General features: G+C 38.1%; 1 protein-coding gene across 1 annotated transcript in view; it reads left to right on the top strand.

Moving 5' to 3' along the window:
• Window positions 1–971: 971 nt before the first annotated feature.
• Window positions 972–20,592, top strand: part of SLC2A9 (solute carrier family 2 member 9) — a 71,578-nt gene continuing 51,957 nt past the window's right edge. The window contains exons 1-5 of the mRNA XM_029962059.1: window positions 972–1,019; window positions 3,199–3,297; window positions 6,997–7,157; window positions 10,148–10,272; window positions 11,455–11,600. Coding sequence (XP_029817919.1) covers window positions 972–1,019; window positions 3,199–3,297; window positions 6,997–7,157; window positions 10,148–10,272; window positions 11,455–11,600 — 579 coding nt within the window. The remainder of the gene's footprint in view (window positions 1,020–3,198; window positions 3,298–6,996; window positions 7,158–10,147; window positions 10,273–11,454; window positions 11,601–20,592) is intronic.

Here is a 20,592-nt window from a genome sequence, read left to right as displayed (position 1 = left end):
TGCTTCCCCGATGCTTCCCAAGACCACCCGTATGGGCAAGTCCTTAGGGCAAGGGCAGACCCGGGCAGAGAGGGCTGCAGGGTTTCCCTTTTTCTCCCGCAGCCCCGAGGGCAGAGCAGCCGAAGGGCGCCGGGTCCACGGGCACCTGCCGGGAGAGCCAGCCTTCCGCGATGCGTGACGGGACCCGGGTCCCGTTAAGGGTATCTGGTAAGGTTCTCCGGAGTCCAGCTTCCCTGTATCCACAGAAAGTCTTAGTAATAGCTGTTTAAAAAATTAAAGCTTCCTTATGCATGTGTGCAATGTCTACTGCTAACGGTTGTGTTTGATTTTAGTCTGAGAAGGGGGCTGTGACTGACCAACCAAAGTACAGTACTCTACTCTAAACTGTGTTTTGAAAACTGAAGTGAAAACTGAAATGCAAACTGTCATGCATTTAAAAACAAACAAACAAACAAAAAACCCCAAACAATCTGAGACCCACGGTAGCCAGCACAAATATTACACTGACCAAGAACTAGAGTTGAGAAAAGCACCTTCAGAGCACAGTGCCTTGGGAATTGCTATTAGACCGAAAATGAGGGCTTTCACGAGTAAGCAGTCCTCGGTTACCTGGAAGTCTTTGCTGTGAACTGTCACGCAGCGTTCCTGACTGAACATTTATTGTTGTGGTGACGGTCACACCTATGTGCCCTTTGGCTGACGGCAGGGACGCATAAGCGCATGCATGGCTGTGAAGACAAGGAACACCTGTGAAGGAGGCGTGGTTGCCTTCTTGTTTCCTGGCGATTGTAAAAGACATTGTGGGTTGGTTTTTTTTCTTTCCTTTTTTTTAAATGTTGCCACAGGGTTAATATTTTTTTGAGCAACATTTTTTTTTCTTTTTTGCATTCTTGCTTCATTGTGCTTTCATCTTTATCTGGAGTTGCTGAAACCTGAGCAAATATTTAAAATAGTGAATGAAGAGACAGGTCATGGAGAAGTTGAAGTTCATGTTCCAAGCTCCAAAACCTCTGAATAGAGTGAGTCTGAGGTTTTCTGCAGCAGGCAGTATACTTAAAAAATTCATGGTATTGAAGTAGGTTCTAAACCCAGCTATTTGAAATACTTGAAAATATTATGAATGTAGGGTTTTCTAAGCACTTCTGTGATTTGCCTTGCATTATCTTCCACTTAGCCTTATGTGCATATAATTTGCCTGTGCTAAAAGGCTTAAGCATTCATTGGAATTTTTAATAAACCCAAGGCTATATGTTCCAAATCATTTTACTTGCAGGATTTTTCTGATGGTCTAATGTTGTTGGAGTAGAGCCCTTTAGAAATATTGCATCAAGATTACTTGTGAACTCATGCTCATCGTTTGTGAACCCTTCAGGAGCAGCCTGGTAGACCACCAGGAATTTTCCCCAATGAATCATTCAGAGTAGTAGCAATTTCTCCTAAGTCTAGGAATGCTTGTGCATAGTAGAGAAATAATAAGCACCTAATATGAGGTGTTGTAACCAGAAGTTAATAAAGCCTTATGTCAAAGTTTCTACATTTTGTTACCAAAGTAATGGCACAAAGCTCTGTGTGTGTGTGTGGCACAGTCATTTTAAGAAGCTGGCTAATAATAAGAAATTGTATTTGCCTTGTGTAGTGATCTCAGCAGGATATATTTCTTACACTAGGCTTTTCTCCCCCTGCACACTTCCTCCTGACCTGACCAAAACCAGGCTGGTTAATGAACTGTGTAATCTCTTAGAAGGTTCTCACATCATGCGGAAGAAGTTAAAAACACTCCCCTGTCCTACAGGGTACATTTTGAGCCCTCTGGAGTGGTAGCTATGAGTGTGGCAGATCCCACGTGTGCCAGGTTGTACTCTGTAGTCCCTGCCTGACCACACAGGTACCTCAGTCCTTCCTCACAGGTCGCAGTGAGTCCCCACTGACCGTGGAACGTGAGCTCTGGCACATGCTTACAGCCACTTGCCCTGTTGTGCCCATGAGGCTGGTGGAGCTTGTTCCAGTCTACTGTCACTGCTGCTATGCCATGTGCTAGCTACATGCATGTTTTCTAAAGTGAACATACAGCTTTGTGCAGTTGACAGAATGCATTGATTCATTAACCTGTTGTGAGTGATATAACTGAACCTGAGTTTCTCAAGCCTGCTTAAGCAGGTCTGTCTCCTTTTGAAAGGGTTGAAGCTTCAGTGAGTGAGGAAGCTGGGCATAACTGACAGTGAGCTGTGCTTGAAATTCTAGATTCTTATCACAGTTGGTTTTTTTTTAATTGAAAACACATTGAAAAGCCACCCATTTTAACATGTTCAAAGTTATCCTTCATGATCTACAAAACTACATTTGCAATTGACCAGCCACCAAAGCACTAACTTTAATGTCTCCTGGGACTGGCTGGCAGGGGGCTCTTCTGCCACGGTCTGTAATCCAGCAGGAGAACTGAGTGGCAGAAAGTAACACTGGGGTAGGTGGAAAGGACCCTGAAATGCAAAATCTCTCAGATCAAAGCAGTTCTACCTTTTATACTACAGCTGATGAGGAAGAAGAAATTGTTTGCAGAGGTTGGTTAAAACAGTATGAGGAGGATGAAGGGAGGAGGCCTGAGAAGGGGGAGGTACAAGTGTGTCATTAGCAAAAAAGGGTAAATGCATTTCCGCTGGAGAGCATGTGTGGCAGCAAATTACTGTCGGAAACTTGCATTTGGGTTACAAAACCTAGTTTGTAGGCATCATTTTAAATTTTTTTTGGTCACAATTTCATCCTTGTGGGATTGGGAGGCACACCATCTCATGAGTCTTCACCCAAGCCAGGTCTACCCACAGTCCTACTGTATCCCATATACACTACTCCTTGCTTTGCTGTGTTAGTGAAATATTGTCAACAATTTCCTTTGCTGAGATTATGCTTCTGCAGCATTTTACTTTTAATGGTGGGGGCTAGTAGGATGCTTGCAACAAAACTCTGTGAGGTTGAAAGAAGTTCAAATGTTCACTTATGCCTTGGTAGATGTTAACTGAGATGCTGTCACTTCAAATTTACTGTTTCTCAGATTGAGAAAGGAGAAGTGTTTCAGGCCATTATTCTGCAGCAAGGACATCTGCCTGCAGGAACTATGCAAGATAGCAGAAGGAGTGTTTAAAACCTGAGGTACATTAATTTAAGATATGCTAACAGTGGCTGCATCTTTTCTTTGTCTTTCAGAATTGGTCTGGGAGCCTCATTTTAGCCTCTTTAACTGGTGCTTTTGGGTCATCTTTTCTTTATGGTTACAATCTCTCGGTGGTGAACGCTCCTGCAGTGGTAAGTGACTGACAAAAATGGAATTTAATGTCAGTAGAGGGCAGCCTTGTCCAGCTATTGCACGCTCTTCAGTATCCTGCCTTTATAGTCCTCCTGATTACACAGTAGAAAAAGATTACATCTCATACAATAACTTTCCTTTGCCTGAAACCTTCCTGCTCTCCATGAGGTTTTCACATAAATCCAGTAGCTATCAGGAATCTAGATGCCACTGTTGTGGTGCATGGGTGCACGTGGTTTGCTTCTCATTCTCGCCAAGCCCAGACGAATACTAAATCTCCTTGCACACTTTTGTATGGTATTTTTAATATCTGCCTAATAGGTATTTGGTAGCTGTATGCACATGTTCAGCAGCTTCTGTTCACATGGTTCAGTTCTAGAGGGTTGCACAACATGTCATTCCCGTTGATTAATATTAAAAATAATGCCTCTGGCTTCCCCTTAAATAATAGGCCTCCTCTCCTGCATTTTGTGGTGATGTCTTGTTTGGTTCTGAATTCAAAACTGCTGGGTTGACCATCTGTTGGCTGCAATATGTGGGATAGATTTGATGAATAGAGTACTGTGGAGTCATTAGGCAAAACTTGTGGTGATTTCATTAAAATATCAGTTATCACAAACAATCTTAGCCCCAGGCTTTGTCAACAGTTTTAAGAACAACTTTGACCCGTAGGGTTATAGATGTCAAACCAGGTATATTTATATAAAATGAATTATTTATTATGACAAATGATCAGACAAAAGATCTTAATCAGAACTATTTACAACACCATAGAAAAGCTAAAACTATTAGTAGTGTATAGTACAGTGCAACTATATCAAAGCAATTATCTCAAAGCAATTAGATTAAATCTAGCAAAATTTAATTTTTATTAAATTTTAATTAATGTAACAGCTCAACAATGCATGTGGGCAGATCTCTTTCTCTTAACCTCAAGGAGTATCCTTGAATGGGTGTCCCCTTTTCCAGAGAGCATCTCCACACACTCCAGGAAGAGTATGTTAGAAGAACCTGTCATATGAAAGTGGACTGGAGTTTTATAGTATAAAGTGGTTGACTGTCAGTCTCATGTCTCCAGGTCAGCTTAGCATCTTATCTGTCATATCTTTGCCTCACTACCAGTATGTTGGTTTGGGGTTGATGAGCCAGACTGGTTTTGGCATAATTCAATACCAAAAGCAGCACCTGGACCCCCTCTCAACCCACCACTGACAGATTTGCAAATAGGGCATTTTCCTGTTGAGTTGCTTGACCTCATTCCAGGATGAAGAGCCCTGCTACAGGGGGAAGTTAATTTAAGGCTGGAAAGTTGAAGAACTATTTGTAAATTTTTGTGTCCGTTTTCTTTTGATGTTGCAAATTGTGTCAGCTCATCAAACTCCAGAAAAATACTCCTGTAGTTCTCGCTGAGCTTTACCTCACGTCATCTTATAAGGTAGAGTTAATCCAATTTCCTGACCGCTGAAAGGGGGAAATAAACTGTACAAACTCCGCTCAGAGCTGAGATTGCATCCAACTCAGCTCCCTGTTGTTCTGTGGGAAAGAGCAGTGGCCCATTGCAGGTATGATTCCCGAGAAACCCAGAATTAGAAGTGTCCATGGGCTTGTTCAAAGAGCTACCATAATTTATGAAATTATGGGAGCATTTGGCAGTAGGAAGACAAAAGATTTAATTGCATATGAGTTGAAGCTGTGTTTTTCTGAGCAGAATTTCTGCAGTTCATTTCATGGATGGATTGTAGGCAAGGCCTGTGAAACAAAGATGTGCTTTGTGCTCTATGCAAGGAAGCAAAGCCTCTGCTACTTTCTGATTTGCACTTGCCCTCCTCCTGGGGAGGGCTGCAGTTCTGAATTCCTAATGCAAAAATGTACAGCCTGCTGTGTCAGCCAGTTCAGTAGTGGTCACTGTGTGTAAGTGACCTTTGTAACTATGCGTAAGACAAGGAAAATATTTCCCTTATATCTAAAATGTACCCATTAGATTAATATATATATATATAACTATATATATCCCTTACATTCCTCTTATTTTTCTCACTCTAGCACTACTACTGTAATGGACTGAAGCAGTTGAGAAAATAAGATACTGATAATGCATCAGCTACTGTTTCTTGTTGGCTTTGATTAGGGGCTAAAATTTGTGTATACAGGTTTATGACTTCAACATTATTGAGACACCTGATCAAAATCCCAAAGGAACCTTTCCATAGAATTAAATGGATTAAAATCCAGTGAATTTGTTAGATCAGATTTGTTTTGTTTCATGTTCTTCCCCTCAAAACCTCTATGTATTACTAGCTTCCAATTTATTGGGAATGGGAATCCAAACACAGGTGCTGTACATGTCAGAGCATCTGTATGTTACTATTGAGTGTTGTAGTTTGTACTTTCTTTTCTTGAATATTTCCAGTTATTTATGTCTCCTTGTAAATAACAAAGATATGATGAGAAAATTAGTCATAACACAGGGGGAGAATAAATTGGATACTATTTTGAACCATTATCATTAGCAAGAAATGCTAATAGAGTTGTAAAAGGGCTTTCTCTCAGTATTCATTACTATCAGTAATTAACTTCAAATAAACAAGATCTCTGAATCTAAATATAATCTGAGTATTGGTGTTAAAGAGATAAGATGTACTACTTGATTTACTGGCAGATTCATTTGGAAGCTTACTGTGAGATTCTTATAAATAGACAAAGCATCAAATTGACTTTTTTCCTTTTCTTTTTTTTTTTTTAAGTGTTTTTTTTTTCTATCTGTTTAGAAACACATAAGATAGCTTTGGAGAAATATCCATGCCCACCTTTTAATTCAAGGCACAAGAGGTCTACTAGAAACTCGATAGAAGGAAGACAGAAAGTTGTATGTTTTTACCTCCACCTTTCTTAGGTATCTTGCAGATGGAGAGGTGGTGACTCAAATTAACTGAAGTCCTCAAATCAAATATTCTGTGTGTCCAAGGCTAGACTAAAGTTTGAAATTCCTAGTTTGAATGGGGAAAATGTTGTGGCTTATATTGCTGAGTCCTGTTCCAGGATACTTTAGGAGCTATTACATGCTGAAGGAAATCTGAGAAGAAACTGGGGAAAAGAGCCAAGATTGAATTTTGTGATACTGTAGAGCTTGTTGGGAAGCGGTGACAGAGAACAGGTGAGAGCTTTTCACAAGCATGCTGTGTCCTGCTGGAGTGACTGCAGCTGCCTGGTGCTGTATCCTCGTCAGAGCACCAGACACAACGGTCCTTGATTTTGAAATGGGAGCAGCATAAAAATGAGGAAGTCTGACTAACAAGAAAGTAAACAGGCAATGTCTCTGCAGACAATACAGAGAAGTTGTTAGAAAGCATCCTTCAAAAACCTGCAGTTGTGCTCATGTGAGGAAAGCAGAAAAAGAGTATAAACTCTATCACACTGAAGGCTAAAAAGTGAGATGGTCCTGGACATTCGTGTCTGCCGTTTCCCCACCTTTTTTGGGACCACCATGCAGTTATACATATGGATGTTTTGATTGATTCAGTTTTATTGCAGTTGCATCTAGAATTGAGGGTCCATTTTTTGGAGGAGAGCAAAGGTGATTGCTGCAAGCAAGCTATTGGGCTGATTTTTTTTTTTCTAATTCTGTTTCCCTCAGTCGCATTCTTAATGTCTGATTTTTTTTTTTTTTACATGTATTATTACTATTTATTTTCTTTCAGTATATCAAGAAGTTTTACAATGAAACTTGGCAGAGCAGATACGGCTTCTCAGTGAATGAAAGCACGCTGACGCTGCTCTGGTCTGTAACTGTTTCTATTTTTGCCATTGGTGGCCTTGTGGGTGCCATCATTGTTACCCCAATTGTGAAGTTCTTCGGACGGTAAGTGTACTGCAAAACTTGTGTTTTCTAGAGCAGTTTCTCACTTAGTCTCTCTAGAAGGCTTTACTTTTATTTTTGAAAAGCACCCTCTTCACCAGAATGCAAATTAAAGTATCTTTAAATCATGAAAGCTCATTTCTGAGAGATGTGAATTTCCAAGAGTGAAATTGGTACCTTTCTCTCTGGCCTTACTGTGTATCCTTTAAGTCAAAGAAGTCATTTGCTCTGAACTGACAGTGGGTTGAGATGTCAAGGAGATTGCATTGTCAAGAATGTGAAAGGAAAATACTGTAAAATAGAAAAGATGTCACAAAGGACTGGCAGATTCTTGTTTCATGAGTCTGCTGAGTACCTTACTGTAAACAAACAAAGCCATCAATATATCTCGTTTGCTTCTTAACAATATCTGTTGTCATATAGTAATGAAAATTTGCACATTTTTCCTTCCTTATGTCAATTTAAAATAGAGTTTGAGGAACTAAACTAGGATGAAGTTCATGTTTGGTCTTTGCCAAGCTTGGGGATACTGTCCCTGCTCTATACAATGCAGTATTTGACCAAGTCTTGACCACAGAGAATATGAGTATTTTAGGAATGTCTGTGCTGGTGTGTGTTTGCATTTTTGCTGCAGGTACTGACTAGATATTTCTGACAAATTTTTGTTTCATACAGTCTTCCAAAGAGAATTTTAAAGGTAATTCATTAACTACCTATAGTTAGAAGAGCGTGAAAAAACCCTTCCACTGTAGTATTCATCATAACTGCTCATTTGGATTTCCTTAATTGCAAATTCTATATAATTTGATACTTTTTTGTCAGTTAAATCACAGGAGAACATCATCATGGAGGCTTAAATACAAGCATTAACTTCCACTGTTCTTACTTTTGTGTTTTACACTTTGACTGTTTCTGTACCCTTTGACCGATTGTACTCTCCTAGGTCTCTTTGGCATTCTCCCAACTCTTCCATATCCCATTTTTCACCTCAAAGAGTATATTTTCAAGCTCTTCCATTTCATGCTTACAGCAAGTCAGTATTCTCTGCTGTTATCCATTCTTCATTAATTTATTCTGTCACTTCACCATTTGATTTTCAATTTTTAAATATTTTTCATAGGCACATTATTTCTTTTTTTTTAGTTTTTCATCTTCTTCTGCCAAATCATCAATTTGGCTTTTACACACTTGTGTAATATATAAAACTATGCCTGATTAAGACAGATTAATTCCCAGAATATTGCTGAGTCTTCATTAAAATAAAGTGAAGTAAAAAATTAGTTCAAAGAAGGCTTGAATTTTCAGTGAAGAGTAGAACAGCTTTGCATGCAATTTGTTAAAGTGGTGGCTGATCTCTGTCATAGATACACCACTTCAATTGGAGCTGGTTGTGTTTCCAGGGCAGACCTTTACACTTGCAGATTCTGCCCCTGTTTATTATGTTTATCTCCATTAAGCCACGAAAACAGCTCTGTTATAGATATGGTGTATGAACGCTACAGTACAGATGGCAAAGGGTTGTGTGGATAAAGGCTACTTACCAAAGAGTGGTTCTTAAGTTTACTGTTCACACTGCAGTGTGTTTTTCTGGTCTAGGAACTCAGACTGATGTGCCATTATAGTTATTGAGGAGCACATTGTGAAATGTTGACAGAACAATAAAATACTCTGCTCTTAAGTTGCTCAAGTGTAGGTTGGAGGGTTGTATGTATGATGAAGCTGAGCTCCATTTACACTGACACAGAATAATGAGCTAAGGGGGATCAAAAGCATTAGTCAGAAATAATGTATGACTTTAAAAAGAACACTTGAATCACATTGCTGTAAGGTTAATAACATAATTTCCAAATTACTAGTCCCTACTTACTTCAAGAGAGATATAGAGTAGTTTTTTGAAAGGGAACCTTCACACACATAAGCTTAAGTCCCCTGTGTCTTTGACGCTTCATAATTTAAATTCTCTTCTTCTAATGAAGAGCAGTTGCTGTTGTGTATCCTGAGCACCCAGAGCAACATGTTCAAGGGATTGCTTAGACCACTGCTAGGGAGCCACATTCCCAGGCTGAGCATCACTCCAGGTCCCTCTCCTTCCTTTTTGTGCCACAGCAGATCACGCCCAGTGCCTTCAGTGAGAGAATGGGCAGAGCAAGGAGTCAGGGTCAGTGTGTAACAACTTCTTTGTGCCGTTCCTTTCTTCTCACTCCTCCTGTTTTTAAAATTTTAAAGTACATTTTTGTGATTTAAAAATTTTTTTAACAAAGTAATAATTTTCCGTAGAGAATATTTCTTTTATTTGAAAAATATTTTTAATTTTTTATTTAACCGTTATAGAATTATTTAAATTTAAAAGTGGGAAAGAAATATGTAAATCTGTATTTTCGTTCATTTGAACAATTTTTAGAGAAGGGTTGAGTTTTACTACTCATGTGAGCCCAAGTGTTTTTTCTAACTCGACAGGTAGGAGGTAATTTTCCTCAATGTATGTTTTCATTATCATGGATTTAAGGATGAATTATAATGACATAAATATGTCAGTGTTGAGTAGTTCTCAAAGTGTCGAAAAACATATGTAGCATTAAAATGCCTGTAGTTATATCAGCTTGTTGCTATTTAAAGTATATTCTACAGTTCCTCCGTACATCTAGACATCATCTACCCAGAGTACGTTTGTTTATGTTTATATTCATATACAGAATCTTGGGCATGTCACTTGGGTGCTTGGGATGCATAGAGTGGCTAATTGCTCTGCTTTTGAAGTACAGCTCTTCAGTTAGCTATGATATGTTTTATTTTAAAGCTGTGGTATAGGTTTGAAACTGTATACATTTGGATATAGTGCTGTACTTTGGAACCTCACAACATCTAAGAGGCAGTGTTTGTTAGGAACTTTTTATTCATAAATGTTTAAGTATAACAGCCTAGTATGCTTGGAATATGACTAGATTTAGCTGCCATGGTGCTGGTTTTCTACATAAATTGTCTTTTCCTTTTAGGAAATGTACGTTGCTGCTCAATAATGTGTTTGCAGTGACAGCTGCGTTGTTGATGTCCCTCTCCTTGCTGGCAGGGTCGTTTGAAATGCTCATACTGGGCCGCATTATCATGGGTGTTGATGCAGGTAAGCTTTGGTCATGCTCTACGTGTCTGAAATGCTTGTGCCATACATAAAATTCCTCCTCTCCCCCAGCTAGAACTTTCTTTACATTGAAGAGGTATTTTAGGGACTAGCTGTAGCCACACTGATTTCACTGGGACAAAACAGCAGACTAAGGGCTGAAGGATCTGATGTTTGGAGAAGACACTGGAATGAAAGCCAGCTACTGCTATCCATCCTGGTTGTTCTCCCACTTTTCCTCTTCCAACCCTGGTAGATTTCATCTGTCTTCATGCCATGAAAACCCTTTAGCTAGGAGGGTATAGCCTATTTATTAACACTGCTTGTTGCTGTGTGTTTAGAAGTTGTTGGATTCCATGCTAATACCAGCAGGATTAAGGAAGGTTTGGTACATCTTCAGTTGCTCCTAGCAATATAGTCTTCCCAATTTAAAAGTAAACCATTGAGGCACTGCAGCACTAGAATTGTCTTGCAGCTAAAAGTAAGGGTCTCAGCAACTTCTCGGGTCACTAGATGTGAAGTTTATGAGTCATTTTGGTGCTGACTGCTAATTTTTGTCTAGGTTACCACCAAACTACCAAGCTTCTGGAGCTATGTAAATATCGTCATTGTACTAACTAGGATCATGCAATTGTTTCTTCCTGGCTTTGAGCAGCCACCTCACCCTTATTTTCTGCCTACTATGCAGAGTTCATTGCAGGTGTAAACCTATATTGAGAGGAATATCTGCTAGTACTGTTTACAGTAAAAATGTTTCACCTGACAGTATCTGCTCTATTTGATAGATACATTGGTTTGCGGTTTTTTCCTTACCCACACCAGTGCTAACACGACTTTGTTTGCTTTGGGATGAGCAAATTTAAAACATCAAATCTGTTCTCCTGGTGATTCTCATCTCTGAGTAACCTTTGGTGCTCCTCATCAAATAACACCTACGCACATTTCTGTAGATCTGTAACAGATAATCAATCAAATGATTATTAAATGGTGTAAGAGTAATTAGACATACAGGGAAGATAATTCATATTGTCTGTGGACAGATATATTTCTGTTCTTTGCTTGTTCTTATGCCACTCTAGTGAGCAGATTAGTGCTCAGACTGCTTCCAGTAGACATTTTTTTCATACCTGGCATAATGAAAAGAAGTTTTGACTTAATATACGGGTTTTTTTTCTTCTTTTGTAGGAATTTCCTTAAGTGCTCTTCCCATGTATTTGAGTGAAATATCTCCTAAGGAAATCCGTGGTTCATTGGGTCAGGTCACAGCAATTTTCATCTGCATTGGTGTTTTCACTGGTCAAGTTTTGGGGCTGCCAGAAATATTTGGGCAAGTAAGTACTTAACACATCTTTTCTGTCAAAGAACACAAGTGTGCTTTAAGTGTCATATTTTTTGTATTTTGACTGAGTTCTTTACAAAAGTGGAAAATAGAAACAATGGGGTTTTTTGTTTTGAAGCACTTTGAAAAGTGGTTTCCTCCATGTGTTCTAAAAGCAGGTACATATGGCTAAGTTTGGTAGATGTGGTCAGCAGTTTTAACAGTTTGAGTGGCTTGTGTGTGTCCATGTGCAGGTCCCCCTCCTCCCCTTTCTTGATGTACATTTATTTTTGATGGTTTACAGTTTCTTTGAGTATCAGGGAAATGCTTAATAGCTTTTACATTTTTGATTTGTGATTTTTCAGTGTGAGATAGGACTGAAAAAGGCTTGGTTAGAGTTCGTATGAGAACCTGAATAGGAAGACCCTTACTTGGTTATTAGAGTGTTCCTTGTAATGCACTCTTTCTTTTAGATTATAAGGTGGAAAACCAGAGCTAATATATACCTTTATGGAAAGATTATCTCTTCAGTTAATAGGTTGTCTTGCTGTCATAGACTGAGATTAACTTGGTGACCACTGGATGTCATCATTGCTCTAAACAAATGAACTCGAGGTTGGTTATGGCTGGTACTTGGAAATACAGAATCACAGAATTGTTAAGGTTAGAAGGAACCAGAGTGGGTCATCTGATCCAAGCAGATACTTTCCTTTCAGAGGTGAATCTTCAGTGCAGTGTGGAGGAAATATCTGTATCCTCTCACAATGAAACCTGAACTCAGAATCACTTCTGACAGCCAGCAGAAGTAGTAAACTGTGGAAAAGTGAGCTTTTCCTCCTCTATCCATCCAAACTCAGCTCCTTTGTAAATACACAATGCCATCCTCCCTGACACTTTTATTTTTGTTGGACCAGCTCTCTTATTCTGTTCCTTTATCCTGTTAAGCCCTCCTGCAGACAAACAGTTTGATTCAATATACCCTTTATTGAATTATAGTTTTCTCCTCTGTCCCCTTTTTAGAAAAAAGCTTTAAATGGCTTTTACTGACCTTCCTTGGTGGCTTCTATGGAGTTGCCTTCTCTTGCTTTGGAAATTAGTCTGTTGGAAATGAATGTATGAAATGTCAAGAGGCCAATCAGATTGTTTAGAATATATGTCAGCCCTAATGTAGTAGGTGGTTTTTTTTTAATTTGGTTTTTTTGGGGTGTTGTTTTTTTTTTTAAAACATGCATACACTTTTAAAGGTGAGGTGTCATGCGAATTCTTTTTCCCTCTTAGGTCTTCGGGATATTTTGAACAGGAAATACTGATTTCTTGGTTTCAGCTCTTGGTTTCAGCTGTTTTTATTTCTTCCTTTCATCCCCATTGTTGCTGCTACCAAATTATGGAGACTGCTTCTACAACCTGCTTTAGTATGAAGTTAATTAATATTACACTATTAAAGATAGACATTAATTAATTTATGTAAGAAGAAATACACTTTATCCGTAGAATTAGTTCTTTTCAAGATAGATAACATCAGCATGTTGGCTGATGTGAATTAGCATATTTCCAGAAAAATTATTGGAAGCAACTTGAATTATCTAGTTGGGAATGTGGGTGTATTTTTCTTTTTATCTCTGTTGGTTTCGGTCAAGCCAGGATTTTATTCACCAGCTTTATGTGGTTCCCATTGAACCTCCCTTAGTGGGACGTAGTTTTTATTTTGTTGCTCTGTGGTTGGTTGTTGGTTTCCTATCAGAATTTGTTGTAAATAATAATAATAGTTACAAATTCATGTCTTCTGTCATGGTTTCATAAGAGTTTTCTCTTGAGCTCTGTCATTTATCTATTACTTGTAAATTGAGCAAATATCTAAGAGATTATTAACTGTAGTATCTAAGCAGTGATGGTTTTGAAGAAAGGAGGGACAAAACCAGATTTGGGCATCTTACCAGAAGAGATTTGTTGGAAGAGGAGTGGACATGAGCAGGGCTTTCAGCATGGCTGGGGTTCTGTCTTGTAAGAGCAGGTAACAGCAACATTGCTTGTGTGGTCAGGTAGAGGGAAGGGAGACAAACTGACTGCACCATGTAAACACAAGGAAGAGAACTGCAGAAGGAATAGAGTGGCTTAATCTCAAGGACAATATGGCTACAAGAATGACTTTTATAATAATTGTGTGAATAATTGCATGCAGAAATTCATCAGAGTGATGTTTGGAACAGACTCCCAGCTGAAGTAGCTTGAGCAGAAAATTTAAGATCTAAATTGGAGCTTGATGCATTCTTGTGGATTATATGAGGTTGTTGCCTTCAGTGGTTCTGTAGAAGTCTCTTCACAGAAAAGGGAAGTGTTTGTGTCGGCAGGGGGGCATAGTGTTAACAAGCATTTATTAACAACCTAAGCGATTACTTCCTCTGTTATCAAATACAAAAGTGTTGCTTTAAATGTGGAATTATGATAAAAATAGCTCTGAAGCTGTGAGTGTTACTTGAGGCAAAAAAAATAAATCCAATAATGGCAGTAAAATCTAAATACAGGCATTCTTTTAGATTCTGAATATATAGACTTTTATCCTATTTGTCTCCGAAGGTACTAATTTTAGAGTACCAAGTCTGAAGAATGTTCTCCTTTAGCATGCAATGCTTAGCAAGAGTGATTATCTGAAGGAGAAAAGCTGGAGTTGTGACAATGCTACAGTGACTTGATATTCTTTCTTTCTTTCCACTGCCTTAATTCCCTCACATACAAATATGCCAGCAGTGCTTTTTATTCAGGATTCTGATTCTTGTAGGCCATAACTTATGGAAAACTATATCTGCTATGTCTCCACTGAGGTTTGGTAAATTACACAGTCATAAAGCCAGCTGGTGATCAGAGCACAGAGCATGATAACTTTACGTACTGGTGACCTGCTTCTCTCCACCACGCTGAGTGCTGAGAGCTGAGTGCTTGTTTTCATGTGCTAGCATCTTGTGTTAGTGTTCTGTAAACCAGAGTTCTTAATTCTTCAAGATGCCATGGCAACTATAAATGACAACTTGGTGCAGGCCCACAGGTGTGCAGAGATGTTGTCTGCTGTAATGTGAGCACCAAATTATTGCTACTGGCTACAGGATTATTTAATTTTTGATTGTATTATGTGTGCAGTTTTCCATGTATCTGACAAGGAAAAAACAGACATTAAGATAAGGAGGTCTCAGATCTGTCAACTCTTCAAACACTGCCCTTCAGGTGTTTCCATTCTCTCTGTTTCTATGATTCTACAATTGAATCACCCAGCCCATTTTTCCTAAAAGATTGATCCCTGCAAAGCAAAGACCAGTGCGTTGTCAAATTCAGTTTTGAAAGTTCAAATTTACACTTACTGTCTTGGGGGAATATTATCTGGCCTGATTATGGCATATTACATGTAACTCTAGGTATCATTCTATCTCATCTAGTTTCTCCTGCATGTAATGTCGTGCTCTACAGGTTTTCCTTAGCATGAAAACATCTTTTAAATTTTATAAACCACAGACTGTCTCTTCTATTGGTTCATTTGTTTAATGAAGGTAGGCTTTAATCTTTCCTTAAATGATAGAGGATTTAGTTTATGCAAACTTTTTCAGTAGTTACAATGTTCATATTTTTTAATATACCTAGAGCCTCTATCTCTTTCATCTGTGTATAGATACAAGAAAGGGGAGAAAAAAAATTTTATGGTATGTGTATGTATTCAGGGCAGGTAAAGCTGAAACTGTTGCCTGTTGCCAGGTTTTCCTCAGACTTCTGCTTTGAGCCCCCTTTCCTGTGCGTGGTGTGTAAAGCTTTGCCAAGCTGCAGTTGTTTTCTCTGGAGCTGACCCCAGTGGTTGGCTGGCTCTGGCTGCTTCTCTGACCAAACAGCTGTTTGCCATAGGTAGGCCAACAGAAAAATAGAATTTTTTAGGTTTACTTCAGCAACCCTATTTTATAGACTTCAAGTGTTTCTAGGTAATGCACCCAGGAGCTTGTCTAACTGCAATGTTGCACTGTTTCATAGTGGATAGCATGTCATCCTAAAAACCCTGCTCTGCTTGCATCCTAAGACTTGCTGAATAAACCCTGTTACTGCTGTAAGTGTTTGCAGGGGGAAAAAAAATAGAGTAAACAGAACAACATAAAATTCCTGATGTGTCCATCTCCTGAATGTTGCAAGTTGTTTTGGTCATTCTGTTTTAAAAAGGGTCAAGCAATACAAGGTACAGAAGGGAGCAGCAATTATCAGAGGTGGGAAGGGGCTTATTGAGGAGAAGTCAGGGTTAAACAGTTCTTATGGGTAACCCCATGCTGGGGAAACACTCAAAGCAATGAAAAACAAAGTACACCTGAGAAGACTTAGAATTTGCCTTAAAGTGACATGCTGTGTTTTCTAGACTTTTCTCAATCTTTCTTTAAATACATTTGGAATTTATTATGTTGCAAAACTTTGTGTAAGTGGTTATGGTTATGAACTGTATTAATTAGACATTGTCTTTGTCATATAAGGAACATGAATTCATTTTAAATTACACTTTTTTGAGGATTTTGAACAGCTTTAATACATATCTGACTAGAAATTACCTATTTTTTAAAAAAGGAGTTAGCTGGAAATAGGTCCGTGACAATGGCCAAACTGTCCTCCACACAACTGATTATTTTAGCAAAGAAATTCTGTTACTGCTATAAATATCAATATCAGCTTCTGCAGTAAATTGAGCTAAATTTGGAAAGGGAAAATGAACTTCATAGACACTGTACTATGTACCTAATAAGGAAGCATCTCTGTGATTAGTCCCTTTCAAGTTAGTTCTTTGCATGAGTGGACCTTGCAAAGAAATATTTGTGATTTTTTTTAAAAAACATCAACTAAAAACTTCTGTAGATACTGTGTCAGACTCTAATTTTTCTTAACAGACCTCTTAAAAATGATGTGTTTAATGTGATAGATAGTTGTGTATTTGGGAATGTTTATATAGGAAATTCTCATTTTGCTTTACCACATTCCTTTAAAAGTACTCCTTCACTTGCACTAAAATAGACAGTGATGGAATAGGTAGTTCTACAGCCTGTTCAGTTGAAGGCTGTTCTGGAAAAAGCTTTGATTTTGTTTGTCAAAGCTTCATTTTCAGTGTGATATTTCCCTTTTTTTTCTTTTTTTAACTGATCTTTCTTCTTAAGACTCTTGACTCCGATACAAGGATTCCTTAAGAACTGTCAGCAAATTACAGATGAATAAAGAAAGGAATTCAGAATTGCTGTAGGGACCTGCAGCCTGCAGGTGGACACCAAAGACAAAGTGGTCTGTTGGAGATGTGCTTGAAATGAATCTTACACATTAGCATGATAACACAAAGCATGAATCAGCCATTTTCCTTACATTTTTCTGTGAGCTATTTTCTTCTGTATGTTTATCTTCCCCTTGAGCCACGATACTGGTTATAGTTATTCTTCTTTCAAAATATGAGTGATAATTTATTTCAGAGTATAGAACAGAGAGCTCCTGTGGCAATGAGACAGGTGAACTCTTGCAGCTGCTTGGACAATCTTGGAAATCAAAGCAGCTTATGCCTTATACCGTTTACAGAATATAAAAAGGTGTTTGTAGCTTCCATTAGAGTAGGACAAATGCATCTACTAGTTTAGCATTTTCCAGGATCACTTGAATTCCTGAAGTGTCCTGTTTGTGATAATTTCAAACATCTGGCTACATTTTAGGATATAAATTGCTAGTTCTGAGTAAAATCTTAAGAGAAAAAGTTAGTGTAGGACATGAGAAAAATAAACTAGGAATTTGGCTTATTAGTTCTGTTCCCCAGTTTTTTTGTGGGTTTTTTTGATCAGGATTTGATCAGGATTTGCCTAAGTTTATAGAAGGTGGTTTCAACTACTCCTTGAAACTATTCTGCTATTGAGTCAGACTTGCAAAAGGTGGTTCCAAGTTACCCTGGTCCCTACCAATTCACTGGACTACTGAGCTTGTACAGTGTTTCTTAAGAGCATAGAAGCAAAGCTACTTTATATCCTTTTAGTAAAATGCAAAACTCTTCCCTGAAGAGTGTTTTAAAACTTCTGCTAAGGATACAGGAGACATGTTGGTGCTTGTAGGTGTCTGCTCAAAACCAGAAGGGGATGATGATGATGTCTGCTAAGAATTGCTCAGAAAAACAGCTTCTGAATGACAATCTTAAAAAAAAAACAACAACAAAAACAAAAACAAAAAAAAAAATAAAACAAAAAACCCCCACCAAACAAAAACCAAACCAATCAACAAACAAACAAAAAAAACCCCTCAAACAAACCCAGAAACAGAACAGGAAAATGTTTTGGTGCTTATTCAGACATTGACCAATTTCAGCAGGTGGTTTTATGCCTTTCTGAGCCTGGATTGATTATGTTTGTCTTGATGGAAACCTGCCTGCACTTCCTGCAAACTGGTCCTAGGCCTGCCAATTAAGAATTGCTTGAGGTAGCAATTTTGAAGATGGCAATCTTTTTTAAGATATTTTCCGGGTTTGTTTCTTTTCTTGCTGTGGGAAATTTCCTTCCTCTTTTCACAGTAACACATTAGGCACTAAGTTCCTTATTGCTGAAGCAATTTCCATGTCATTTATCAAGGTACTTGCGCTTCATACGAGCTGTGAGTTGTTGATCAGGGGCTTGAAGGTTACCTCACCCAAGGGTTAGTGGATGCAGCCAAGGGAAGATACCATGCACACAGCCTTAGTTGTGCTGATAAAGGTGCAGAAACACTGCCAGGACCTTCTAGATTGTTGCATATTCATAGTTCAGTAGTACCCATGGGAAGAGCTCTACTCTGTTACACCGGCCCTGTTGGTGGGTTGTGGTAGGTGTTGATGTGTTTCTAATGGACACGTTAAGTGAGGTATTTTGTTAATATCTGTTGTGGATCAGCAGAGATTATGTATTTACTGGAGATTATTAATTAACTTTTTACTGGTTCACCAAGACAGACACAGCAGTATTTATTCATCCCTTTTCTGTACAGAACTCATTAAGCAAAGCATGGGAAAACAGATGTGTGTCTTCATATTTGCAAATGAGTTTCAGTCCATTAAAGTTGTGCTGTGAGACTTCAATTCCTGAAATTTTAACAACACATGGCTGGTTGGCCATATGTAATATTGATATACTGCAGTTTTGCATTTGGGAAGGAGAACATCCTGCAGGAGAGGATTTGTCTGAATGTGGAAATGAAAGTGTGGTTATAGAAGAAAGAGCACTATGGAGATATATATATATATTTAGACTTCAAGCTGAACAAAAGACTTCATGGCAGATGTTTGGATGCAAGTTAATCATCGGTGAGGACTGCTTTCTCATAGACAGCTGAAACAGTGCTCATATGACTCTTAAGTTTTCTACGTAGCTGTACTCTGCTTAATTAGGTCAGCTGGAAAAGCAGTAGATAAGCTTTCATGGAAAGATGTCCTTCAACAGATCTGAAGGAAAAAAAGACATCAAAATGTTATGGAAGTTGATAGCAATTGCTTGTAATTTGTCATGCAGCTTTCTCCTGGTCCACTGAAGCATAGTTAAAATGTGTAATTAAGCTTAGAGCATTTGTTTATACTAATATTTAAACTATGACTTTCTGCTTCTTTGTCAGACTTAAAAAGGTGAGCTTTTTCACTTATTGTAGCTGACCTAATAACAGGCAACATCTGTCTATGAACCTTATCTTACCCTGTGTTTGTTGAATTATGCTTCAAAAGATTATGAGTAAAGGAATGTTGTAAAGTTGCCTATCTCCTTAGTGCTTTTTATCTGATAATATTTATGGACCTATTATTAAGCAATAAATCTAAAATTATTTGACCTGTGGTTTCCTTCTGAGTGTGTTTCACTCACTGGGGAGATAACTACCGTTTAAACCTTTTTCAGTTTTAATTTCCATTGTACTTTGTAAAATTGACCATTATTGCAAATTCATGTCCTAAGATGTAAATTTGTCCCTTACAGTTGGATATTAATGCTGTAGTAAATTGGTCAAGCATTGTACTATAGCATACAGTCTATTGAGTATTTTGGGTGTATTTTCTAGGCCTGCGTTTCTTAGTTTGCTTTTGAAATTGCTGGCAAAGGGAAAAATCAGGAGGTATATTCTTGATTAGTATTGTGAGGGTTTTTTTCAAACTTGAAGGAAATGTCAAATTAAAATGAGTTGTGTTTTTTTTTTTTAATCTAAACAAGAGTTGTTGCCATGAAAAAAGATTAAATATTCAACTATATCAGTTGGTTTTAAATCAAGAAACATGCTTTGGGTATTTTTATGATTGCTTGTTTGTTTGTTTTTCTTAACCTTGATATACTGTAGTCTTTTATAACTTCAGTTTGACAAAATATAATCACATAAAAAAAGATTTGCATCTAATGTAATTTCTAGATGACCTGGAACATTTTTCTTCACCTCCTGCTGCAGCCCCAGAAGGATGCAGGTCTCTGGAGTTGTATGTGTCACATCTGTTAGTCCCACGGGGACATTAAAGGTGCCTGAGGATATCAGAATGACACTATACGCTCATTTGAGAAACTGAATCTTATCCTTCTCAATTTTTTTAATTTACTATTTTGTATTTTATTATTTATGGAAGCTAACCTGAGTCTACATGCATTGCTGAAAGGAAACTTTGTCAGGAATTTTGCCTAGCTCCAACCCTCCAATATTTCTTTCTAAAGAAGCTCAAGTATATATGCTGACTGCTGCTAACTATTTGAAAGCTTATTGTTTCCCACTGCTTTTCTCTGAAATTTTCACTTTTCTTGGAAATGAATAAACAGCGAAGACAAATTGCGCCATGTAAGCGTGGAGTAAAAAGCTAGTTGTTACTCCGATAAAAAGTTGGACCAAAAACATCTCAGAAACTGGTAACAGATACTTTAATTCTCCCTCTCAGTATGTACAACTTGATCTAACATGCAATGTAATGAAAGGAAAATCATGGCACTCAGATGCCAGCCACTTTCAAGGCTGTTTTAAGTCCTGATTCAAAGGTAGTTTTA

Source organism: Manacus vitellinus, unplaced genomic scaffold, assembly GCF_001715985.3.
Source record: "Manacus vitellinus isolate BGI_N305 unplaced genomic scaffold, ASM171598v3 scaffold_0_pilon, whole genome shotgun sequence".
Taxonomy (NCBI): domain Eukaryota; kingdom Metazoa; phylum Chordata; class Aves; order Passeriformes; family Pipridae; genus Manacus; species Manacus vitellinus.
Note: the sequence above shows the minus strand (reverse complement) of the source record. Positions and strands in the feature narration are given on the sequence as shown.